At 50.0% G+C, this 26199-nt stretch overlaps 1 protein-coding gene across 1 annotated transcript; it reads left to right on the top strand.

Annotated features, from left to right (window-relative positions):
* Positions 1-8873: 8873 nt before the first annotated feature.
* Positions 8874-22740, top strand: Rgs14 (regulator of G protein signaling 14). Its single transcript, XM_075969528.1, has 15 exons — positions 8874-9080; positions 15661-15682; positions 15877-16055; positions 16410-16502; positions 16584-16727; positions 17094-17237; positions 17366-17477; positions 17800-17912; positions 18667-18870; positions 20850-20926; positions 21145-21271; positions 21360-21441; positions 21550-21596; positions 21676-21790; positions 22021-22740. Exons 1-15 carry the CDS (start codon positions 9036-9038, stop codon positions 22158-22160), a joined length of 1644 nt encoding a protein of 547 aa, XP_075825643.1. The 5' UTR covers positions 8874-9035; the 3' UTR covers positions 22161-22740.
* Positions 22741-26199: the final 3459 nt, after the last annotated feature.

Below are 26199 nucleotides of genomic sequence, written 5' to 3'. Positions count from 1 at the left end.
CAACAAGAAGTAGAGGACTTGGATGAGAAGGAGGAGAGCGAACGGCGTCTTCAAAGTAAAGCATGTTGGAACTTGTAGTTTTCCTGGACGCACCGCGGCTTCTCTGTCTTAAACCTTTGGCCGTAGATGCTGTCTTTGAAATGACCTTTCCCAGGACAGTGGGAAAAGCAGCCCTGGGGTGAAGTAGAAAGCCTGGAGTCCAGTCCCAGCGGCCTCTTGGACGCGGTGGGTGGAGCAAACCTTTAAGCCTCCTCCGAGCTAATGCCACTCCTCTGGAGACTTAAAAAGAGCCCAGCCGGGCGATGGTGGCGCACGCCTTTAATCCCAGCACTCGGGAGGCAGAGGTAGGCGGATCTCTGTGAGTTCGAGACCAGCCTGGTCTACAGAGCTAGTTCCAGGACAGGCTCCAAAGCCACAGAGAAACCCTATCTCGAAAAACCAAAAAAAAAAAAAAAAAAAAAAAGAGCCCAGTTATTTGAGAGCCCCCCACTACCCCTAATTACTCAGGCACAGTCAGATTGAAGCAGGAACAGACCAGATCCTGGCCTTGAACCTTAGTGAATGCCAGAAGTCATCTAGCTCCAGAAAGGATCAGTTTGTGTTGCCACACAGAGTGCCCGTGAAAGATTCAGGACAGCTGGCTCTGGATAGTTGGGCAATGGTGGTCTGTAAAACGCAGTTCTATTTTACCTGCTAATCTATTTAGTAAAAGATTCAACCGCCAATATTTTTTGTCAAGGCACTTAAATTTACATTAGAAAACCTGGGGTTAGGAGTGCTTGCTGCTGCTGGGTCCACGGGGGTCGCACAAAGATGGGGACAGACCACCAAAGTCTATTAAACCAAAAGCAAACTTTATTCGAGGAAAAAAAATAAAATTAAAAAAAAAAACAACCTACATGTGGTACAAAAAGCTTGTCAGCTAGCTGAGACCACAGCCAGAGATGGACTGTAGGGTTGTGGCAATGGGCTGTTTCCTTTTTATAGCAAGAAGCAAGCATTAGGCATTAACAAAACATTTTTTTACAATCTCAAGGTAAAACTCAGATACAAATTGTTTTTTTTTAACAATTTCTATTATTCCATTAACAGGGTTTTTTCAGTTAAACTGTTGTTTGTGTTTAGCCCATTGTTTCTCTCTGACACTTTTTGCTGGTGTTTACCAAAGTTCTGTGCTCCCCTGATACTGCCAGTTTTGCTTAGCAGGGTAAGGGACAATGTACAGCCAAAAAGTCAGGTACATCCCATCATTTAAAAGTTAACTCAGCTCACATCAGTTGCTGGTCATGAGTGGAGGGCAGGGGGGAGTATCTAAAAGCTGACCCTCAGTTCTCAGAGGGCCACTGCAACCTTGCAGACAGAGCTATAAGTCATCCACTGTTAATAGCTAATCCTTAAGTTGCTGAGAAAGCGGCTGACAGTCTGTTCTCATTCTCCTAGGCTTACAATTTTATATTTTTTTATTTATACATTCTTTTTTCTGGAATCTAGGTTTTTATATTCTTTTTTAATACTTATTTATTTATTATGTATACAATATTCTGTCTGTGTGTATGCCTGCAGGCCAGAAGAGGGCACAAGATCCCATTACAGATGGTTGTGAGCCACCATGTGGTTGCTGGGAATTGAACTCAGGACGTTTGGAAGAGCAGGCAATGCTCTTAACCTCTGAGCCATCTCTCCAGCCCCGGTTTTTATATTCTAATTCTCAGACTCTTTGCTGCTTTTTCGGAGGACCAGGGTTCAGTTTCCAGCACTCACTTTGGATATTTCTAAACCAAGCGTATATAACTCCATTTTCAGGGGCTCCAGCGCCCACTTCTGGCCTCCATGGACACCCATACTTACATGAACACATACACACAAACACAGATTAAGATTCTTCTTAATCTTAAAAAAGAAATCCCAATTTCCACTCTTTCATGAAACATTGCAAATCTAGGCCCATATTCTCATAAGAATGTTAACAATTAGAGGTGATTTGAACTGCCCATGAACAAACACCTTTGTCTTCCAGCCTGGGCCTGACCTTGAATAATGGTCTGGATTAATGTGAATAAATTGTTTATGTTATAGATACAGGCTGCCAGGTTCGTTTGTGACACTTTTAGTTTTGTTTTTCGTTCTGTTTTGTTCTGAGACAAGGTCATTCTAGTTCGCAATGGCTTGATCTTACTATGTTGAACCAAGCTAGCCTCAAACTCAGCAAATCTCCGGTCTCAGGTGCCCTAGTGCTGGGCCTATAAGCCTGTAGCATCATGCTCAGCTAGTAATATACTTTGGTAAGGTGTTCGCAAATACAGCTTGTGTCTTGTGTGTGCAGGGGATTGGTTCCAGACTTTTTTCCCCCAAATTCCACAGATACTCAAACTCCTTATGTAAAATGGTTACAGTATTTCCATATAACCTATGTACATCTTCCAATATACTTTTGTTGTTTCCTTTTTTGTTTGTTTGTTTTTGTTTTTTGTTGTTTTTTTTGTTTTTGTTTTGTTTTGTTTTGTTTTTGAGACAAGGTTTCTCCGTGTAACAGCCCTGGCTGTCCTAGAACTCACTGTGTAGACCAGGCTGGCCTTGAACTCACAGAGATTCCCCTGCTGCCTCCTGAGTGCTGGGATTAAAGGTGCGTGTGTTGTTTGGTTTTTGTTTTGGAGGGTTTTTTTTTGTTTGGTTTGGATTTTTTTGTTGTTGTTGTTTTGTTTTGTTTTTTGAGACAAAGTATCATTAAATAGCCCTGGCTGGCCTGGAAATTCCCTGTGTAGAACAGGCTGGCCTGAAACTCACAAAGACCTACCTGTTTCTCCTTTCTGAGTACTGGAATTGAAGGTATGTGCCACTGTGCATGGCCTACAACCTTCTCTAGATTACATATAATACTTAATACAGCGTTAATTGTCTGTAATAGTGGTGTTGACAGAGAATGATAAGAAAAGTTTGTATGTGTGCAGTAAGCAGTGTGCTGTCTAGTTTTATGTCAGCTTGACACAAACTAGAGTCCTTTGAAAAGAGGGAACCTCAGTTGAGGAAATACCTCCATAAGATACAGATATAGGGCATTTTCTTAATTAGTGATTGATGTGGGAGGGGCCCATTGTGGGTAGTGCCATCTCTGGGCTGGTGGCTGCAGATTCTATCAGAAAACAAACTGAGCAAACCATGTGGAGCAAGCCAGTAAACAGTGTTCCTCCATGGCCTCTGCATTAGCTCCTGCCTTCAGGTTCCTGCCCTCTTTGAGTTCTTGTCCTGACTTCCTTCAGCAATGAACAGTCAGTGATATGGAACTGTAAGCCAAATAAACCCTTTCCTCCCCAAGCTGCTTTTGATCATGGTGTTTTATCATAGCAATAGTAACCATGACTAAGACAAGAAACAATTTCGTCTGAATATCTTCCATCTATAGTTAGTTAAACCACCAGTATCGCAGATCCTGCTGATATGGAGGCTATGTTTATAAATATGTGTGTGCATATGCACATAGATACAGAGAAAGCAAGCATACATATACAACAAAAGCCCTCTACTCTCAGCTCCTAATAGCCCCTCTTCCAGAGACTTAACTACACCTATGCAAACTAGGATATGGGCATCCCACTGGGCTTTAATTGAGGACTGAGTTTGTCAGGTACATTCACAACTGAGTCCCAAGAATTTGAGAAGAAATTAACTGGTGAAAGAATATTTGTTCTAGGGCTGGAGAGATGGCTCAGCTGTTAAGAGCATTGCCTGCTCTTCCAAAGGTCCTGAGTTCAATTCCCAGCAACCACATGGTGGCTCACAACCATCTGTAATGAGATCCGGTGCCCTCTTCTGGCCTGCAGGCATATATGCAGACAGAATATTGTATACTTAATAAATAAATTAATTAGAAAAAAGAATATTTGTTCTAGAACTTGAAATTGGCTCATGAAGAATGAGCATGAGTTTATCTGAGAAGTCTTTCTCAACAGAGGGAACTGGAGCTAGAGGTACAAACTTAAGGAACAGATAAGAAATCTGTAGTGTTTGGGCATGGTCGCACATTCCTGTAATCCCAGCACTTTGAGAAGTAGAGGCAGGAGGATAAGGAATTCAGGTCGTCCTCAGACATGTAAGGAGTTTGAGGCCAGCTGAGGGCTACCTGAGGCCCTGTCTCAATCAAGAAAGCAAAGGTGTTTTGGGAATCCATGGTGGAGAAATGGTGTAACGGTTCATCTTCTCCATCAGCTTGACTGAATTTAGACTCACCTTCGAGACACAACTCTGGGTATGTCTATGAAGGGATTTCCAGAACAGTGTAGCTGAACAGGGAAGACCTACTCTGTGTGCTGAGGTCCCGGACTGAAGAAAAGGGCAAAGAAAGCATTGCAAGCTGAACAGGTCTCCAGGCTTCAACTGCACAGCTTCCCACAATGGCCTCTCCAGACCTACATCCAGGGACACCCCTGACACGTGTCTGGCTTCGGTAGCTTTCTTTAGTCTTGGTGGCAAATTCCATAACCTGTTTCTTCCGTCCTTAACTCTAAAACCGGACCTAAGTGGCCAAAGCTGTCAAGTTCTGCTGCTTTACTAGGGCTGGAACATGAACTAAAAAGAGCTTGGAGTCAGGTGTGGTGGGGCACATCTCTAATACCAGTCCCAGGAAGGCGGAGGTTGGCAGATCTCCAAGTTTGGGGCCAACCCCATCTACAGAGCAGGTTTCAGGACAGTCAAGCTTAGGCAGTGAAGGCAGGCATGTGTCAGTCATGTTACATAAGCTCCCTCACAGGCTTGTTATTCTCTTGTTAGTCTAATGTTGGGCATCCAATCCAAGGCTTTGCAAATGTCTACACAAGCACTGTAATTGCAAGCTACCTCTCTAGCTTCATAAGCACATTAGTAGCCCAGACTGACCATTCATGGCAATTCTACTGCCTCAGGCTCCTGAGTGCTAAGAATATAGGAATGAGCTGCTACATAAACTCTTGTCTGTTTTAGATGAGGTAACCTGTAGCTTAGCTGGCCTCAAATTAGTTATGTAACAGAGGATGACCTTGAACTCCCTGTTCCTCCAGCCTTTATTGCTGGGATCACAGGTGTGCGCTGCCATAGCTAGTTTTATACAGTGCTGGGGGACTGAATCTAGGGCTTCATACATGTTAGGCAAGACCTCTACCAATGAACTACATCCTCAGCCCATGTAAATGGAGACTGCCCAAACCTGAATAATCACACAGAAGCTATATTAATTACAACATTATTTGACCAATAGATTAGGTATATTCCTAGTTAGCTCTTACATCTTAAATTAACCCATTTCTATTAATCTATGTATCACAACAAAGTTGTGGCTTACCGGTAAGTTCCTGGCATCTTTCTCCTTCGGCAGCTACATGGCATCTCTCTGACTCCACCTACTTGCTCCACATTATCTCTTCCAGCCTGGCTATATTCTCCCCTGCCATAAGCCAAGGCAGCTTCTTTATTAACCAATGCTAATAAAACATATTTACAGCATACAAAAGGGTATCCCACATCAAGCCCATATGGAGTTTTTTTATACTCTTTTACTCTTTGGGGGCCCACCACCCAGCTCCTAAATAATCACATGGAGGCTTATTGCTACTTATAAATGTCTGACTTTAGCTTGGCTTATTTTTAGTCGGCTTTTCTTAAATTATCCTGCCTACCTTTTGCCTCTGGGCTTTTACCTTTCCCTATTTCTGTATATCTCTTCTTTACTTCTTACTCCATGGCTTGCTGTGTGGCTGGAGTCCTAATCCTTCTTCTCACTCCTAGATCTCATCTCCTCCCAGATTTCTCCAATTTATTCTCTCTGCCTGCCAGTCCCACCTATTCTTTTTCCTGCCTTACTTTTGGCCGTTTTGCTCTTTATTAGACAATCAGGTATTTTAGACAGGCAAAGTAACACAGCTTCACAGAGTTAAACAAATGCAACACATTGTTGCATTATTAAACAAATTTTCCTCAACATAAACAAATGTAACACATCTTTAATTAATATTTGACAACACATAGGCACTGTAATGAGATCGTCTCTGTCACTGCTCCAGCCTGTGAAGCAGACCCACCTTCACACTCTTCTAATTCCTGCCTAGGTGGCCAGAAGCAAGGCATCCAGAAAGAGGCAAAAAACTAGGGCTGTGCTAACTGCTATAACAAATAGAGTCTACTGTGTACAGTGGCTCCAAGTTTGTTTCTGAGGGCTCTCGGAATTATCCAAACTGTTGTTCCAGGTGGATGAATGACATGCCTCCATGCACTGAAACATAGACCCTGCTTCTTCTTCTTCTTTTTTTCAAGACAAGGTTTCTCTGTAGCTTTGGAACTTGTCCTTGAACTCACTCTGTAGACTAGACTGGCTTCGAACTCACAGAGACTTGCCTGTCTCTGCCTCCTGAGTGCTGGGATTAAAAGTGTGCACAGTCACCACCCAGCTGCTTATTTCTTCTTGTGACTCCAAGAATCTCTAGGGAAGTAGTTCTCAACCTGTGGGTCGAGACCCCTTTGGTTGTACTTCAGCTATGCTGCTTATAGGATATTTACATTACGATTTGTAACAGTAGCAAAATTACAGTGATGAAGAAGCAATACAATAACTTCATGGTTGGGTCACTATAATGTGAGGAACTGTGTTAAAGGGCCACAACATTAGGAGGGTTGGGAACCACTGCACTGGAGTCTCACCTTCTTCTCTATCCAGCCAGGAAAGACAGACAGAGGTAGAAGAAGTCCATGAACCCAGAAGTTCAAGGCCCATCTAGGAGACATACTGAGACCTTAGGGCTGGAGATGGTCCAGCGGTTAAGAGTGTATACTGCTCTTGAAGACGGCCTGGGTTCAGTTCCCAGCACCCACATCAAGCAGCTCACAATTGCCTGTTACTCCAGCTCCAGTGTATCAGACACATCAAGCCTTCTCATGTACTGGAACATACATTCACATACATACATACACACAAAATAATGAAGTAATAATAATGATTAATAAATAAAATAAATCTCTAAAACAAAACACATAGTTCTCACTTTTCTCAAAACGTTGGGGTAAGGCCAACGAGATGGCTCAGCAGGTAGGGGACTACTCGCTACCAAGACTGATGATCTGAGTTTTATCCCCAGAACCCACTGGAGAGACGAGAGAACCACCGCCTGATAGTCAACCTCTGACTTCCACCACAGCATGGACATGTACCCACATATCCAATAAATAATAAAGTGGTGAAATAAACTTTTTCAAAGAATATTTTCCTCTGCACATGTTGGAAAACTATCCACTCATTTTATAGTATTTAGAAATATTGGTGACGGGGCCTTTGCACAGAAAATACATCATAACGAGGATGGATCCATTGGGATGGGATAAGTGTCCTTTATAAGACAAGACAGGAGAGAGCATGCTTCCCTCTCTCTGCTCTCTGCCACATGTGAGCTCAGCAAAGAGATGGCTGTCTGCAAGCCAGGACTCGTCAGACCACAGACTTCTCAGTGCTTGGTCTTGACATGCCAGCCTCCAGAATAGTGAGAAAAGCAAACTTGTTCAAACCACCCAGTCTATGATATTTTTTCTTTATAATTTAAAAAATATTTTTATATGTATGACCATATTGCCTGCACTTGTGTCTGCGTATTTCCTGCATGCCTGGTACCCTTGGAGGCCAGAAGAAGGCATCAGAGTCTCCGGAACTGGAGTCAGAGCAGTTGTGAGCTGTCACATGGTTGCCGGGAATGGAACCCAGGTCCTCTTGAAGAGAAGTAAATTACTGTTCTTAACCACTGAGCCATCGCTCCAGCCCCATCTGTTTGTTTGTTTGTTTGTTTGTTTCAGGACAGAATCTCATTATGTAGTCCTGGCTGATCTAGGGCTATGTAACCAAGGCTGGCCTCAAGCTCACAGAGATCTGCCTACCTCTGCCTCTCAAATGATGGGATTAAAGGCATGCGCCACCACCGCCCGGCAGCAAGGTATTTGTCTGAACTAAGACAGTTCTGCGCCAAGGTGGGATTTCTCCATAAGTATGGATTAACTTGCCTCTTTGGTATGGATGTATACAATTCATTCTCCTAGCCATTGGTACATGTGTGCAGACCTGATGGGGCATCTGACTACACATAGACCAATGTATGGATATACCTGTCATATGTACCTAGCCAAGGCACTGTGCATGCACACACACACACACACACACACACACACACACACACACACACAGATTGAGGCTGGTGTAGCTAAGTCTGACCTCAAATTTACTGTGTAGCTAGAGCTCCAGGTTCTCCTGCCTCAACCTCCCAAGGGCTGGCATTACGGGTATGTGCCACCACATCCAACTTCTCATGTGTATGTCTGAAGCTTTAGGTGCTCTTGTGAAAGGAAGACATGCATTCATGACATGCACACCCATGTGCATGGTCACACATGTGTATGTGCTTACCTCTTTGCTCTCCGGTTCATTAGATGACAGTCTAAGGATAAGGTCTCTGCATGCAACCTGCCTGGGCTGAGTGCTAAGCATGCAGAAGCCTGGCACATAGTAGGTATGGAGTAAATGCATAAAGCACACGTATAGATAGCCAGGACCCAGTGCACATGTCCCCACGTCCACAGGAACCCCTGCTATACTACATGGTACAAAAGCTCCTAGTTATATGGCCATACACTTCTGTGAGCTGACAAACAGCCTTGAAGCTGCCAGGCTGAGCCAGAACACTCCAGGCTCCTCACTCGGCACAAGGAGGCTCCTGCTGTGTGTTGGTGCTTGCATGGGGTGCAACCAAGGGTGCGTTGGCGGCATGTGTGTGTGCGTGAACGTGTGTGTATGCGAGTAGGAAGAGACGTTCGCTCTCTTAGACCTTGCTTCTTTCTGTGGTTTGGTTTCTATAGAGACACTTCCTGTGGCAAAGAAAAGAGGTAGTGAGCTGGTGTTTCAGGATGTGAAGGCCCGCAGGAGCACAGCAAGCTCTCTCCACTGCCTGCCTGCCACCCCGAGAGCTCCGATCAGTGCTTCCACAATCCTTGTGGTGGGTGGCCCCCCGTGGCGGGGACCTGTGATCAGCGGCGGTATGCCAGGGAAGCCCAAGCACCTGGGTGTCCCCAACGGGCGCATGGTGAGTGCAGGCTCTGAGCCAGAGCCACAGGGAGGGGGTGGGCACACCTAGGGTGGAGTCCAGGAGGCACACCCAGCAAGGTTGAGGGGGAGCCCGGGGGCTGCCAGCAGGCTGGAGAAGTTGGGCGCAGATAGCTGGTGATAATGGGACCTGGTGCTGTCACCCCAGGACCCTTCCAAAGGCCCTGCTAGGAGTCTGGTGCAACCCTAGAGATGAGCCCAGAGCACAGCAGGCACAGGCTCTGTTTCCCCACGCAGGTTGGGCTCCCTGCTCCCTCAACTGCTCCTAGGATTAGCCCTGTCTGAAACTGCTTAGAAAGTGGCATGGGGACCCAGTGGCCCTGTCACTCCCTGCTCACTCTTACAACCGCTCAAGTGCCTACGCCTCTGGGCCTCAGCCCCCTCTCCTCACCTCATGCTCTAGGTGCCCAAGATAAGGTTAAGAGCAGCCCTTGCCGGATCACTACATCAACCTGCTCCAGAGGCATCCTGCCAGATTTTTGGGGCTGCCCAGGATGGGTCAGTAAGGATGGGACAGGATGAATAGCTCTGCCTGTTCTATTCCTAGCCTCCAGGAAGGAGGGTATGGGGCGGAGATTAGGAAATCCTGGGCTGCGGCCTTCCAGGTCATTCCCTACACCCTTCCAGGTCATTAACTCCCGATGAGAGCTGTCCCGGAGCTAGCTTCTGGTTCTTCTCATTCATTCAGCAAACGGGGCAGACTGTGTTGAGCCTCCCTTTGCTTGGCAGGGAACTGGCTCATCTGGCAGAGTCACCAACAACTCCCTGATAGTCACCGTCCAAGGCCTCAGCCTAGTGCCATGGGACAAAGCCAGTGGGTCCAGAATGACCTGGGATCCCAGTTCTAGCTCTGTTTTCCTTCCCTTTCCTACTTTGCCCTCTGTAAAATGAAACTGGAATGGATCGAAGCCCATTGCCTAAGCAGCATGATGAACCTGAGACCCTTGGAGCACTGTGAGGGCTAAGGACATGTTAGCCCCCAAATCCCTATATTTTCAGCCCCTCTTTAAGACTCTTTTGCCTCACTAAACAGATGAGCCATCCCAGTTCCCACCCTTACTTTCCAGTTCCCAAGATTTGTCTCCACCTCTTGACCGGCAGTTTTACTGCCAGCACTGAGCTATTTGGGTAGAGGGGAAAGGGGAGACCAATTCCAAAAGTTGGTCCAGCCCCCACCCTACTTCCTCTACTACCAACCCACCTTAGAAAGTCCAAGGAGAGCCTGTTTGCAAAAAATCAGCCAGACTGATGCTTCTGGAATAGAACCCAGAGCTGCGGGCCAGCTGAGGGGGCTGGAGACAGACCCAGCCTCTCCCTCCTGTGTCAGCCCATGGCTTTTCTATCCAAAAGTCATTCAGAGTAAAGAGGGTGCCCCTAGCTCTGCCCGGGGTCCCGTCAAGCCTGCAGCTGCCCCAGGTCCTCTCAGTAACCGCCACACGTGTTTATCTCTGTCCTTTCTGGATCAGCTCTGAACTCTCTGTATGACTCTAGAGAGCTCATGGTTCACAGATGTCGACTTGCCGGACAACAGGCAGTTTTACGAGGCCATACTTGGCTAGAGCAGGGACAGGAAGACAGGCGTTAGTGACTATGGGGTAGATGAGAATGGAGAGGGGTCTGTGGGTAAGGTGCCCGGTTGTTACTTCATGGGAGAGGCTCAGAGGAACACAACTGATATCCTGTTGAGTAGAAAGCTCCCCGTTTGCACATACCCCGTGTCCCCCCATCCTCCAACATTCCCTGCTGAGGCGATGTCATCAGCCTTAGCCTTCTGGCACTCTGCTTGTCAAGCAGCTGAAATGAAACCTGTCACTTCGAGATCGCTCTGAGCCCCCTCCCGAGAAATCGTCACACGGTACCAGCTGTCACTCATCTATGTGCTCACTCATTCACTCGGGGGCTGCTCTGGGCTGTCCCACCCTAAGCACTAAAGACCCAAGTCAAGTCCCAGTTCCCCAAGCAGCCCACAGTTTGCCACAACGTAGTGAGGCACAAGAAGACAAGAGTGGAGATTACTAGAATAAAGTTCTGGTTCGGGGAAGAGCTTAGGTCAGGAATGGAGAAAGTCCAAGAGGAGCCTGGCAGGAAAAGCATCTTCTTCATTAACTTCTAACAGTGGAGAAAATAGTCCTTGAAGGATATGCAAGCTAGAGGTGGGGGGGGGGGTGGCCAGGGGGAAACTTGCATATCGGAAAACATACAGTTACTGTGGAGGGATGCATCGCGAGGAAGTCTGAGTTTAACTTTGAGTTAGCCACAGTTCTCTTTCTGGAAACTCAGGTAGCGCTGGTCCCCTCAGCAAACACTGGCAAAGAGACCTACAAGAAACTCATGTGTCTCTATGTTCCTGGTGTCCAGCTCAGGGTCAGGAATGGCAGGAGCAGGACAGGGGTATATTATAGAAGGGCCAAGACTTGATGTCATCCCTAAGGAGCTGTCTCAAGCTGAAGGGACCAGGCACTAAGGCTGTGTAGACATCCACAAGAGCGAACAAGATCGCAGGTCAGGTGCTTAACTCTGGAAGGCACCAGTGATGTGGGAGAGAATACTGGAATCGAGTCTGGTTTGAGTAAGTTTACAGTCAGGGATAGAGAAAACCTGAGGTGTCCACCAGCTGCTTGCTCCTTCTTTAAGATCTGAATCCTCTAGGGGCCCAGTTCAAGAGGAGTCCCTGGGCCTCACCTCCATTGACCTTGCCCACCTGTGCCCAAAGGCTGCAAGTCCTGGTCCTCCAGTGTCCCCCATTTATACTGAAAGTGGCGAGGCTGGGAGCACTGACACCTACCTTAAGTAACAGTGCCCATATATGGAAGCAGCCCGGAGTGGGGTGGTGGAGTCTTCAGATTCCACAGTGGACAGACAAAACGTGGCTTCTCCTATCTCCACCACTTTCCAGCTCTACAGCTTTTCTGGCTTTGGGTCCCTCACCTGTAAAACAGGGGCAATAACATTCGATGCGGGGGACAGAGATGTTGAGGGTAGAGGAAGAATATGGTTGCCTGTGGCACAGCTGGATCAAGAAGCTTGAGGTGGCTTCCTCAGTGCCCTCAGGTCCCAGCTGCTCCCTTAGAGCCACTTCCTAAGAACAAAGCATGACAAATTAAAGCCAGACCCGACGTGGTTGGGAGGGAGTGTCACTGGCCACCACGCCCTTCCTCATCCTTTCTTCCCCTTTTCCTTCCTCACTCAACATGGCACCTCAAGCAGAGGTGAGAACTGGGGTCACTGTCGAACCCAACTTCCCCATGCCCTGGAGCCTGAGTGAGCCATAGCTGTGGCTCTGGATCCCACTTTGCCATAGCTGACTCTCTGACAAGGTGTATCCTGTCCAGACTCATGGCAGCCCCCAGAGGCGGGGAATGCTGAGCCCCATGCTCCCTAGGGGAAGATGGGCTGGAGGAAAATCTGTTATTCTAGCTGTGCAAATGACCGAGCAGGAGCTGGACTCCTTCCTCCTTCCTCCAAGCCCTAGATTTCTGTCCCTCTTCCACCTTTGTCCTGTTTCTACTTTCAACAGCCAGAGGGGCAAGGAAGGCAGGAACAAAGAACCTCATGAGGCAGCGTGGGAGGAGGCACTGAACGGCTGTGCCTGAGCATGGAGAGGGCACTTGAACCAGAAACTTAGTCTTACAGATGCTTGGGCAGAGAATCAAAGAGGATGCCCCTGGATCCGGGATTTCAGGTAGACTCCACAACAAGACCCACCCTTGTTAGGTTACTAGGAGCTTCTAGGCTGCAAGGATGAGAGCCCCAGCATGAGCGTAGAGGAAAGGGAAGGGTGAAGACCAACATTTGGGGACAACTGATGATGGGGCAGGATCTAGGAGCGGTGCCAGGGGGCTCTAGAAGTAGGTACTCAGGCAGAGGAAACAGCAAAACAGGAAGCAGGGGTGTGGGGAAAATAGAAGTTTGATGAAGTGTGGGGTGGAGGTGAGGAGGAGGGAAATGATGTCGCAGGGGCTCATTAGTCAAGCAGGTAGGGTTTAGCTGTAACTTGGCAACAGCAGCCCTACTGAGGCGGGCAAGGAATTGAGTCCAGGGTGGAACAGTGGGGAGGAGCGGGCCTGGAGAAAACCTGGAAGGTGGCCCTATTAAGGACGTGCATTTAATTAAAGATAATACAAAAATAAAACCTCTGAGAACCAAACAAAACCCTAATGCATCTGGCTTCAGTGCCGCTTTGGCTGTGTCAAGGACTCCTGCCCAGAGAGAGCTGCCCGCAAGGGACAGGCTGGTCTGGGATTGGGGGACCGCCCAAAGGCTAAGGATGCTGGAAGAGGGTAAGGCATGCACTGAGAAGGGGACGCATCCTGGAGCTAAGGGGAGGACAGCACGGGCTTGAAGTTAGGACACAGCTGCAGCTGTGGAGCAGCTGGGGGAGGAAGGCAGCAGTGGGCGCAGGCAGGTGCCGGGGAAGGAAATAGCAGGCTGCCTGGGGACTGCAGGCCTCCTGAAGGATCTCCCACGCCCAGGAATCAGGACTTTCTCATCCTTAGCTGAAAGATGTGAGGACTTTGGTGGAGAGATTTGACTCTGATGATGAGGCTCATCTAGAGGAGTGTGAGGCAGAGTGTGGAGTGGCGGGGTGGGGGTCAGAGTGTGCTGCGCTGGAGGTGGGGAGTGGGCGCCACACCCAGCTCAGGCAATTGCAAACTTTCTCTCTTGCAAGGTTGCAACCCCCATGCAAGATCGTAGAATAAGAAGAAAGCAGAGCTAGGATTTGAGTCCTTGTCTTGAGAGCCTGGACAGTTGTGCTCTTTGCTGTCCTGTAGGGTAGCACACCCAAACACCCAGCGACATCAGCTTGGATGCATACTGGTGAGACAGCAGTAGCTGTAAATTCTGGAACATCCACTGCACACCACATAGGGTTTTGGGTTCCTTCTGTGTGTCTGCCTCGATCAATGGAGGCAGAACCATTATTTGCCCTTATTTCCAGAGAGGCTGAAATGATAACTGAGTCTTCTTCCCAAAGTCACACAGCACGAAGTCTGACTTCAAGCAGTCTAGGTGGTGCTTGCTTCCCCCTGCCTCCAAATGAAGCACAGATGCACCAGACTGCCCCCAGAGTCCTTTGAGAGGGACAAGAATCCCCTTAGGGAACGCCATTGGCTACTCAGGGCCAGTCCCGCTTGCTGCTCTGGGAAGTTACTCACGATACCATGAGCATCACTCTTATAGGGGAGATAGGAAAATGGAACCGATGGAACTAATGCGGAAAATCTCTCGATTTTTAAACATAGGAGACCCCTTTAAACTTAACTTTTTCCTTAGAGGCCAAATAATATCCTACAGTATCCTGCAGGCCTATCCTGACTTCCACATGACCCAGGAATGGAGAGCAGAGAACAGAGCCAGGGTGGCTTTCCCAGGCTTGCTTGAGGGGGCAAGGGAGGGGGGACATAATGGAAGTGTCTGTGCCAGGACTTAAGGAAAGGTAAGAGGGAATGGGGGTTGGAGGTGCTAGGAGCCTAAGTGATGGAAAAAAAGACAGGATATAGGCGAGCTGTTTCAGGACCTTCACAGTGGAGACAGAAAGGTGACCACCTGAGACTGGCTGAGTTTGAACGGCTTGTGGGGCATCTGGAGGCAGATAGTAGCAGGAAACTGTGTGTGGTTGGAGCGAGATGTTGCGGGGAGGCACAAAGGGCCCAGAACAGAACAAGAAAGGGGAAAGTCTGTCCTGCATGGGAGAGCTGGGGAGCTTCGGGAAGGTAGGAAAGATACCAAAGAATCCATTGCAAGAACTGCCAGATGTGGGGGGGTCTGTTTCTCCAGCGGCAGAGCTCCCAGAGAAGTCAGCTAGTGTGTGCTATAGGGGAGAACGGAGTTGGCCTGAGGGACAGTGATACTCATTTTATGGCCAGAATTGCCCAGAAAGCCTGTTGGGAATGGAAAGTTCCAAGTCCCACCCTGGATCTACTGAACCTGAATGTCAGAGGGGGTTCTCCTGGCCACTCTCTGCTAGAGTCGGAGTCTGATGGACACTACTCTGTGCCCCAAACTAGCATCCATGCCACGCCCAAGGTATGGGGAGATGAGCCCCCAAGGAGAAACAAATGCAGTTAGCTACAGAAGCATCTCCTTCCTCAAAGACAAGACCGGCCTGGCCCTTACCATACCGTATGCTAGGCAGTGTTATAAACACAGTGTATACGGTTCCTGGGGGAGGTCGTCATTTGTAGCAACACCCCTTGTTTACAGATAGGAGCCTCTAAGTGAGCTATGTGCCCAAACTCATACAAACAGTACCTGGCAGAGGCGAGATGGAAGTCTGTGCATACCTGAACCCACCTAGAAGGGCTGAGAGAGAGAAGGGAGCCATGAACCACTAGAGTACCCCGAGAAGTCCCAGCACACAGTGGTTGGCACCTGATAGAACAGGGGCCAGGATGGCCTGAGCAAAGCCCTAGGCAGTAATGACTCTCTGGAGACATTCAGCCTGACTCTGTAGACAGGAAACACAGTTTCCAGCTCACGGAAGGCTGGGTCCTGTGTGGCCCAGCCTTGAAATTCCTTATAGAGTTCTACTCTAATTTTCAACCTTGGGTCTCTCCTAGGTTCTGGCTGTCTCCGATGGGGGTAAGTGACAGACTGTGTGGATGAGGCGTGACTGGGAGGGAGGGATAAGGAAGTAGAAGTGAGTGGGGACACTCCCCGCTACTTGCTGGTCTTTCAGGTAATATCCCTGAAGAGTAGATGCTTGCCTGCAATGGGGATTGGGCCAAAGGCTGAGGAAGGAAAAAGGCTCACCCTCCTTGTCCATCTCTCCGCAGAACTGACCAGCACAGCAGGTTCCCAGGGTCAGAGTGAGGGCCGAGGCAGCTCCCTCAGCATCCACAGCCTCCCCAGTGGCCCCAGCAGCCCCTTCTCCACAGATGATCAGCCTGTGGCCAGCTGGGCCCTGTCCTTTGAGAGGCTGCTACAAGACCCACTGGGCCTGGCTTACTTCACTGTAAGCCTGGGAAAGGGGGTGGGGTGGGAGATGGGAGGGGCAGGGGCAGGTGCCACTGCAGGGATGGGGGATTCTGAAGAGGGCATAGACAGGGCTTCAACTTGGCCAGACTGCTCACTGCTCCTCTCTGTGGTCCCTCATCTAGCCTGTCTTGGCACCCTTTCCCTCACCCCCGAGCTGGGAACTAACTCTTCCTTCTCCTTGTCCTCATCTCTGCTTCGCATTTTCTTTTGGTACCCAGATCTGCCACCATCTGTCTGTCTGTCTGCTCTCTTGGCCCCGTGTCTGTGCTAGTCTTTGAACACATACCCGATTCAGACTGTGTCTGAGCCTCCCTTCCTCTTCTCATGCCAGGAGTTCCTGAAGAAGGAATTCAGTGCAGAGAACGTAACTTTCTGGAAAGCCTGTGAGCGGTTCCAACAGATCCCAGCCAGTGACACCAAGCAGGTGGAGAGAAAGATGGGACACAGGGGTGGGGACTAGGCCTGGAGCATGCCCCCTGACCTCTTCCGGTCCCTCATCCCCCAGCTATCTCAGGAGGCCCACAATATCTACCATGAGTTCCTGTCCAGCCAGGCGCTGAGCCCGGTGAACATCGACCGACAGGCCTGGCTTAGTGAGGAGGTGTTGGCCCAGCCCCGGCCGGATATGTTTAGAGCCCAGCAGCTTCAGGTGAGGGGACCAAGGGGCAAGATCAGGCTGAGAAGGGAGACCAGTGGAACACCCAATAGGAGCAGACACAGAGGAGAAGTCCAAGCAAAACTGGGGCAAAATTGATGCAGAACCAGAGTCAAATGCAGGGTCAGGGCGGGAGGAGAGGGTGAAAGCCATGGATGATAGAAGGATGGACGGGGCGGGGCCAAGAGGAGGGCGGGTCTCAGACTCCAGGTAAGTGACAGGAACTGGGGCAGGGCTTGGGCCTCTCTTACACGGGCTGGCGAGGGCAGGGACACAAGCGGTGCAAGCAGAAGCCACCCATCCAGCCCTTCACTGTCCTTTCCTGATACCAATCGCCACCCACACCCGCTGGCCGCGCAGATCTTCAATTTGATGAAGTTCGACAGCTATGCACGCTTCGTCAAATCCCCGCTGTACCAAGAGTGCCTGCTGGCTGAGGCCGAGGGACGCCCCCTGCGGGAACCTGGCTCCACGCGCCTCGGCAGCCCCGACACCTCGAGGAAGGTGTGTACCGGGGTAGCAGGAGGCTGGGCAGGGACCGCGGACAGTCTAAGGATGGGTCTTCCCCAGCTGTGGATCCCCGTGCTGGGCTAGGACCCTGCTCCGCACTAGAGTCTTCCCTGTACCTTCAGAAACCGAAGCTGAAGCCTGGGAAATCGCTGCCGTTGGGCGTGGAGGAGTTGGGGCAGCTGCCGCTTGCTGAGGGCTCTTGTGGCCGTCCACTCCGCAAGTCTTTTCGTAGAGGTGAGGCCGGCTCTAGGAATGGTGTGGCCAGGAAGCTTGGGTCAATTTTGGAAACGCCCACCTCTCCCTACTTGACCCACACAGTCTGCAAGAAGGCAAAACCGAAACCTCAAAATGTAGGTTCTTGAGACCACCGGGTTTCTCCAGGAGGCTGCGCTCCCGTGCGGCAACCTGGAAGTTGGGGGGGGGGGGCTACCCAAGGACGCACACACTTTAAGTCCCTGCAGAATGGAGGGCCTTAAACAAGACCCGCCAAATGGGAGGGCCTCACCAGAGGGATGGTGAGAGCAAGCAGGTCCCTTCATTTCTTACTTTCCCTTAGAGATGACAGGTGGAGCCGTGAATTCAGCACTGCGACGAGAGTCTCAGGGGTCCCTGAATTCTTCCGCCAGTCTGGACCTGGGCTTCCTTGCCTTCGTGAGCAGCAAATCTGAGGTGAGCGGCATTTGGGGGGAACAAGGTGCCTTTCTGGTAAGGGTTACTGCCAGTTCCCTTCATGGGTTCCCAGCATTCCCAGTGGATGTCTGTCCTTCTACTCCTAGCTTACTCCGCAAAACCATCACTCCACCCTTCTTTTCTTTCCGTGCTTGATATAGTAATCTCTCTACAAATCATGGGGTCATGTTAGCCGCCGGCAGGTGCCTAAGCATGTGTGGGTGCCTAGGCGTACCCTGCATGATGTGTGTGGTTGCTTTGTGAAACTGTCCTGAGTGTCCACATTTATTTTATTTTTGTTTTGTTTTGAACCAGGGTTCTTTTTAAAAAAAAATTATTTAATTTTATGGACATTGGTGTAAGGGTTTCAAATCCCCTGAAACTGGAGTTACAGACAGTTGTGAACTGCCATATGGGTGCTGGAAATTGAACCCAGGTCCTTCTGGAAGAGCAGTCAGTGTTCTTAATCATTGAGCCATCTCTCCAGCTCCCCAAAGCAGGGTTTCTATATATAGCCCTAGCTGCTGTGGAGCTCCTCAAAACTTAGAGGTCTGCCTCTGCCTCCAAGTACTAGGACAAAATGTGCCACTGTGCCCAGCTGAGTGTCTACATGTTTGAGTGTACATCCCTGTGTTTCTGGAGCAAGACACATCTGTGCTTGCCTCCAGGTGCACCCTTGCACGTGTGTAGATGTATGTGTCCCAGCTTATAGCATCCCTGTGTACATATAGTCTCTGCTCTTGCCCACAACCAGAGCCACCGAAAGAGCCTTGGAAGTGGAGAGGGGGAGAGTGAAAGCCGGCCAGGGAAGTACTGCTGCGTGTACCTGCCTGACGGCACCGCCTCTTTGGCCCTGGCTCGACCAGGCCTCACCATCCGAGACATGCTGGCAGGCATCTGTGAGAAGAGAGGCCTCTCTCTACCTGACATTAAGGTCTACCTGGTGGGCAATGAGCAGGTATGAGCATGACCTGGCTCCAACTCTCGCCTCTTTTCTGGTCATGAGCCAGTTCTTTTCCTAATCTTCTGGCCACCCCTAATTCTAACTCATTCCCTGTCAGCATCCCCTCCCTGCTTTATTCTGACCCTGTGTCCAAGTCTCCATGCATCCTAGGGCCAACTCCTCATTTATCCTCAGATACCCGTTCATATTCCTCAAAAACCCTACTCACACACAAACCTACCCCATAGCCTGGCTCCAGCTTCACCCAGCACCCCGCTCTGATGGTTGTGGGGAGGCAGAGCTGGGGAGAGGGTGCTGCTGGAACTGGGAATGCCCTCCACTCTCACACTTCATGCCACCATCCACATAGGCCCGCCTCTAAAGTTGCCATTGGAGGACTCACCTCTGCCATCAGAAGTCTTCAGTGAGCCTAATCTCTGAAGTCTCCTTCAAGTGAAAATGAGCACCAAGCTCTAAAGTCTAGGGAAACTCTTTTTTAAAAAATAATTTATTTAAATTTATTTTATGTGTGTTGGTGTGAAGGTGTCAGATCCCCTGGCAGCGGAGTTACAGACAGTTGTGAGCTGCTATGTGGGTGCTAAGGATTGAACCCAGGTCCTCTGGGAAAGTAGCCAGTGCTCTTAATTGCTGATCCATCTCTCTACCACCAGGAAAGCTCATTTTTAAACCATCCTGGAAGGGGGCCCCAGGGGAACAGTGCTGCACTCCAGGGGAAGTGAGAGGAATTTATTCAAGTCCTAAGAGGCAGCCAAGGTGTGTGATCAGAACTGGAACCCAGGCTGTGTCTACTATAGGTCCATGCTGGAGGGAAGCCAGGCAAAAGGAGATTAGTGGTCAACCCTCCAGAGTGAGCCTTCCAGGGAAGGGGGGCATATGTCTGGTCAGAAGGCTTCCTGAGAGGCAGCAGCCAGAGTCCGGGGGGGCAGAGCTTGTCTGGGACAACTTTACAGAGAGGATGTTTCAGGAAGAGGGAGGCGAGGAGGTGTTTGCAGGACCTGGGGCATGGGGGTGTGAGGGCAGCAATGGGAGATACTCTGCCCACTTTCTTAGGCCACCAGAACAGCTGCCAACAGCCCAGATGGGCTTTGGTGCCTGCTAAATATAACTTCACCACCCACATTCCACCTGTCCCTGTGTCCCTGTCTGGGAGAGTTCCCCCACCTCCATTTTAAGCCCGCCCCCTACAAGTCTTAGGCTGGTACACACAGTAGTCTTGTCTGTGCACCTACTGTGTGCTGGGGCTGTCCCATTTCTGGTCCAGTTTGGGGGTGGCTGGAGCTTGTAGGAGGTGGGGAGACTGACCTAGGCATTAAGGAGGCAAGAGGTAAGGTCTGGGTGGCTAACAACAGGTGGGTGGTGAGAAGAAGTGTGTCTCATACCTGAAGGAACCGGGACCTAAGCTTCATCCTTACTGAAGATCCATCCCCCACCCCCATTAATATGTAAGCCCCCCCACCCTTCTGTTTTCCCAAACTGGATCCTTTCCTAAACTTCCCCTCACACTCCCAAGCATCTTCCTTCCTTCCTTCCTTCTTCCTTCCTTCCTTCCTTTCATCCTTCCTTTTTCTTTTTCTTCTTTTTCAGAGGGAGCTGGGTGTGTGTGTGTGTGGATTTTACTGTGTAGACTTAGCTGGCCTAGAACTTGCTACGTAACCCAGGCTGGCCTTGAACTCTCTCAGTCTCTGAGTAGAGTACTGAGAATAAAGGCTTGCACCACGGTGCAGGTGCCGTTGCGGCCTTGCCCAGGGCATCTTCCTCTCTTATGATCCCTTGGCCTTGGTCTTCCCAGGATCCAGCTTTGCTGGTCCTTAGCCCTTCTGCCTCTCTAGCCTTCTGTTACCCATGGGCTGGTCCTTCTGGTCTTTCGGGTACCACAGGAGGAAGTGAAGGTGATTCCCAAGTGTCCCACCCCCATCCCCCGGGATAGCATGGGAGGAGGGAGGGGATTCTTAGAACTTGCCTGGCATCCGCAGAAGGCCCTGGTCCTGGATCAGGATTGCACGGTGCTGGCAGACCAGGAAGTACGACTGGAAAACAGGATCACCTTCCAGTGAGTGCCCTACTCCAAAACTTGATCTGGCTTCCAGCTGTCTACTGGGCCCAAATCTCAGATCTCATCCGCTGAGCTGGGAACTCTACCCCCTAAGCTAGAGCCCCACCCCCAAACTGTTCCACCCTCCACGTTCAGTTCTGGTCCCCTCCGGGCTTGTTTTGGGAAAAGGGGTCCCCTGGGTCTCCACCACTCCGCAGCTCAAAGGTCCCATACAGGCTGGAGTTGGCTAACCTGGAGCGTGTGGTGAGGATCTCCGCTAAGCCCACCAAGCGTCTGCAGGAGGCGCTGCAGCCCATCCTGGCAAAGCATGGTCTGAGCCTGGAACAGGTGGTCCTGCATCGCGTGAGTGATGGAGCTGTAGGCGGGGCGGGGCGGGGAAGGCGGGAAGGTTTTACGGTCTGGCTCATAGGCTCCAAACCTCTTTCTGTAGCCAGGGGAGAAGCAGCTGTTGGATTTGGAGAAGCTAGTGAGCTCAGTGGCTTCACAGACACTGGTTTTGGACATTCATCCAGGTAAGTGATGTGTATACCCTGGGACTTGGTTTCCCAGTGCGGCTCTGGCACAGGAGGAGGGGCTTGTGAGAAGAAGGCCAAACCCAACCGTGATGCTCTCCGTTGCAGATGCGAAGATGAGTGAAGCCAACAGCACATCCCCCTGCCCTAGCCAGGTAACCGAGAACCTCAGGGCCTCTTCCCAATTTCCTCTTCTCCCCTCCTGGTTGTTAACTTCACCCCTCTTTCTTGCAGGGATGCCTGCCTAGAGCCCAGGACAAGGATACTCATCTTCCCCCATTGCCCTCCAGTTTGCTTGTGGAAGATGCCAGCAGTACTACTGGGAAACGGCAGACCTGTGACATTGAAGGTGCCCTGCCGGTGGTAGTGGGGGTCATGGGATCAGAGGGAGGAGGGAAATGGGATCAGGGCTGAGTATCATTGAGGGTGGCCTAAGCTACGGGCGGGACTAAGGGGCCATTGGCGCTGGAATATACTGATGGTCTGGGGTCAGACTGGCCATTGCAGGCAGCAGAATAGGCAAGCATTAACACAGATGTTCTGACCATATGGGTCTCCTGACTCTGTGGCTGTCCCCAGGCCTGGTGGAGCTGCTGAACCGGGTGCAGAGCAGTGGGGCCCATGACCAGAGGGGACTTCTTCGCAAAGAAGACCTGGTACTTCCAGAATTTCTGCAGCTTCCTTCCCAAAGGCCGGGCTCCCAGGAGGCTCCACCATAGACTGAATCAATCACCCAGCCTAAGGAGGGCCTTTCAGACTCCTCTGCCACCCAGCCCTCTGACTCCTGTGTAACAGTCCAGGTTGGCTGCATGGTGCCTGGGTGGACCAAGCATGCGTGGGTCCGCTCTGCATGCCCTGTCTGCACCCTGAGTGTCCCTGGCCCCTTTCTGCTATGGGCGGGCCCACAGAAGGAGCCAGGAAGGGGTGGAAGGGGAACTCAGAGGAACCACGTGCCCAGACTATGGCTACCTGTTCTCATAGGTTCACCTACCTGTGCTTTGCAGCTAGGCCATCAGGGGAGGCCAGGCCAGCCTCTTGGCATAAGCATACTGAACACAAATGGGTGACTTTGGCAGTGCCAGCCTCCTCAGCTTGTTCTAAGCTTTGGCAGGGGGCAGGAGGAGGGGCTGGCCCCTCCTTAAAGAGTTGATACAAGTAAATTCCAGGCGCGCTGGTGAGCAACCCCTCCCTCCACTCACTTAGACTCTACTGTACATAGGGATTTTATGGTTGGCTTGGGGCAGCTGGGTTTGTCCTGAATGTATGATATTGTTATAATAATGATAATTATTATTATTCAGCCGAGGTGTATTTCTTGTGTGCCACTCTGGTCTGTATGGTCCCATTACCCCACTGACTCTGTCACCAAGGCCTGGAAGTTCTTAGGGACCTCAGTGTATACCTCCCGACTTTCTGTTTTCAGACTCTCTCTTCCTGAGGCATGGAATATAGAGGCAGAGAGAGGGAGGGAGGGAGGGAGGGAGGGAGAGAGAGAGAGAGAGAAAGAGAAAGGGAGGGACCGTCCTCTACAGCTGGGCCTTGCCATCCCCTAGCTGCTCCACAGTGTCCGTGGACCTGAATGCATCGTTTTTGTTGATATTCCCTGTTTCTATCAGGGATCCGATGTATCTCCACATACATTGCTGAGGGCTCCTTAGGATGCACCAGAAGCTTATATGTAGGACCAGACTAGGCCATGTATTCTTTTCCTCATCTGCTTCCCTGGGTGGTACCCCACCTCTAAGCAGCCAGGAAAGGCAGGGAAGGAAGGAGAGGAGACTGCTCAGAAAGAAAGCCTCAGTCTGCAGGGAGAGAAGCCCAGCATGGTCCCACCTAGGGAGGTAAGTGGGAAGAGGAAGCAAGGTGGCTGGAGTGGGTGGGGCAGAGTCCTGCACACAGGTGAGACCACCTTGTGTGGATCCTCCACCAGGACCTTCTCCTGCTCTCTCTTCTCATCTGATCGGTTCCTCATCATCCTTGAAATCTGTGGGATCGATCAACGGCTATGCTGACCCACTATGCCTTCCTCTGGGGGTTTCAGGTTCCTGCCACCTGGTAACCCCCTCACTTTATCTGACTCTTTAATGGACCCCCAGGTTTCTGAGGGAGCCAATGACACAGGAACACACACACACACACACACACACATATATATATGTATGTATGTATGTATGTATCCCACACCGGCAGAGTTTGGCTCAGAGGTGGTTGTCTAAAGCTGCTCTAATAAGAATCGTAATCCCTCACCAGGTATGGTGGCACATGCCTTTAATCCCAGCACTCAGAAGGCAGAGGCAGGCAGATCTCTGTGAGTTCGAGACCAACCTGGGCTACAAAAGCTAGTTCCAGGACAGGCTCCCAAACTACAGAAAAATCCTGTCTCAAAAAACAAAACAAACAACAACAACAACAACAAAAACAAAAAAACACCACAAAGCAAAACAAAAAGCAAAAACAAAGGAACAAAAAAAAAAAAATCGTAATCCCAGAGCTGGAGAGAGGGCTCAGTGGTTCAGAGCACCAGGACTGAGTCTCAGCGCCCACATGTCAGCTCACAATTATCTGTTACTTCAGTTCCTGGGGTGCAACATCTGCTTTTGGCTTTCGTGAGCACTATACACACAGTGCATGACAGACATGCAGGCAAAAACACCCATATGCATAAAAATAAAGATGAATAAATCTTTTCATTTTAATTCCAATGATGTTGGCTTATTTACATTTGTAGAAATACCTTGCACACAGAAGAAACCTACATAGGAGAGGACTCGGGTGGCAGACAACCCACCACACGTCACGCATACCTGAAATGACCACTCTGACTTTTGCTTTAGGCAAACCAGTAAATTCTTCCTGGAAGCATGGGCTTGCTACTAAGAGGTGGGCTTCTAAAACCCACAACTACAAGAATCCTGGTTCACTGACCACCTTGGTGGTCTGGAATAGGCTCAGCGAAACACAAAGGGACAGCTGGCATTGGGGGACTGCATAATGCTAGGGACTATGTGGTCAGGGAGTAGAAGCAGGGGAGACAAATCCCTTTTGCTAAAAACAACTTTCCTGAGAGAAATGTAAACAATGTCTACCCTCTTCCTAAGGTTCCAACAAGAACCAAGAACGATTCCCCGATGTTCCCCCAGGAGCACAGGTGATTTAATCAGAAACACAGGAAGGGCTGCTCCTAGCAGAAACGATGGCTTCCCCATGACTGCAGAGATGGAGCCCCACCCCTTCTTTCTTTAAGCGTCTTTAGCCTCTAGCTTCTCCCCAAAGACCCATGCCATTAGAGAAGAATGGCACAGAAGAGTGACTGGAAACTCAGGTTAGGGACCCATGACGGCTCTGCTCCCTCCTTCTCTGAGGAAAGCAAACAATCAATAGGTTATCTTCCCCAGCAGGCTTAGCCGAGCTCCTGAAAATGGCAGCTATTAGGCTCACAGGACAGCCCTGAACAACAATCCTCTTCTCTTCCCTCATCTCCCACAGAACTTCCCTCTAATTTTCTGGGACAAATGGGAAGAGGCTCTGCTATGAGCTTCGGGGAGAGAGGAGAGGACACCAAGTGAAAAATGGGCTGTCTCCCCAAAGCTGGTGGACCCTATAGGCCAAGCTGACCTCTCCCTCAACCTGGAATATCTGCAGAGCCAACAATGATGCCTTTATGGCCGGGAGAAAGCCGAAAGAGCCCGAGGAAAGTTCATCTCCCGCTTGGGAGAACCGAATCTCCCCAGTTCCCAGACTGGATACATTCTAACCCAGACAACTGGATACATTCTAACCCAGATGACTGGATACATTGTAACCCAGACAACTGGATACATTCTAACCCAGACAACTGGATACATTCTAACCCAGATGACTGGATACATTCTAACCCAGACTACTGGATACATTCTAACCCAGATGACTGGATACATTCTAACCCAGATGACTGGATACATTGTAACAGTTTTGTTCATCTCCCGCTAGGGAGAAAGGACTCTACGGAGCTCCCAGGCTGGATACATTCTGTTTTGTTGTTTTCCTTTTCCCAACAATCTGATGGGGATAAAAGTTGAGCTTCATGGGGAAAGTAACAAGGAACTGTACTGGGGCTTCACTACACTCAGGCTGCTGGATCCAGGAGCACCATCCCAGGAGGCCTGTGTGACGTAGACACCTGATGAGAGTATACTGGTACCACTGCTCAGTTCTGGAGGAAGTCAGGAGTTTCAGTTATAAGTCAGAAGTAGGGCTGGAAAGATGGTTCAGCAGTTAAGAGCCCTCACTGTGCAGTCCTGAACATCAGAGATCAGATCTCAACACCCATGTACCAACCTGGACATCCTGCACATGCCTGCGACCCCACCTCTAATCGACGTAAAGACAGGAGGATCATAGGGGCTTCCTGTCTTCCAGGAGAGCAGAGAAAATGTGAGGCCCGGGTTCAGAGAGAGAGACTCCGCCTCAAAGGGACAGGCTAAGAGTGATAGAGGAGACACCTGACACCCTGCTGTGGCCTCCGCATGTGTACACAGATGCACACATACACAGAAACACACACGCAAATATTCTTTTCAATTGTTACATTTTAAATTTTTAATAGGTACACGTGGAGGTCGGAGGACAACTTGTAGAAGTTGGTTCTCTTTCTACCACGTGGGTCCTTTGGTTTGACCTGAGATCATTAGGCTTGGACGCAAGAGCTGAGTCATTTTGGCAGTCTAATAAACGAATCTTTAAAAAGTAGAACAAGCTGGGCGGTGGTGGTGCACGCCT

Source organism: Microtus pennsylvanicus, chromosome 4, assembly GCF_037038515.1.
Source record: "Microtus pennsylvanicus isolate mMicPen1 chromosome 4, mMicPen1.hap1, whole genome shotgun sequence".
Classification (NCBI taxonomy): Eukaryota; Metazoa; Chordata; class Mammalia; order Rodentia; family Cricetidae; genus Microtus; species Microtus pennsylvanicus.
This window is presented reverse-complemented; position numbering and strand designations above follow the sequence as displayed.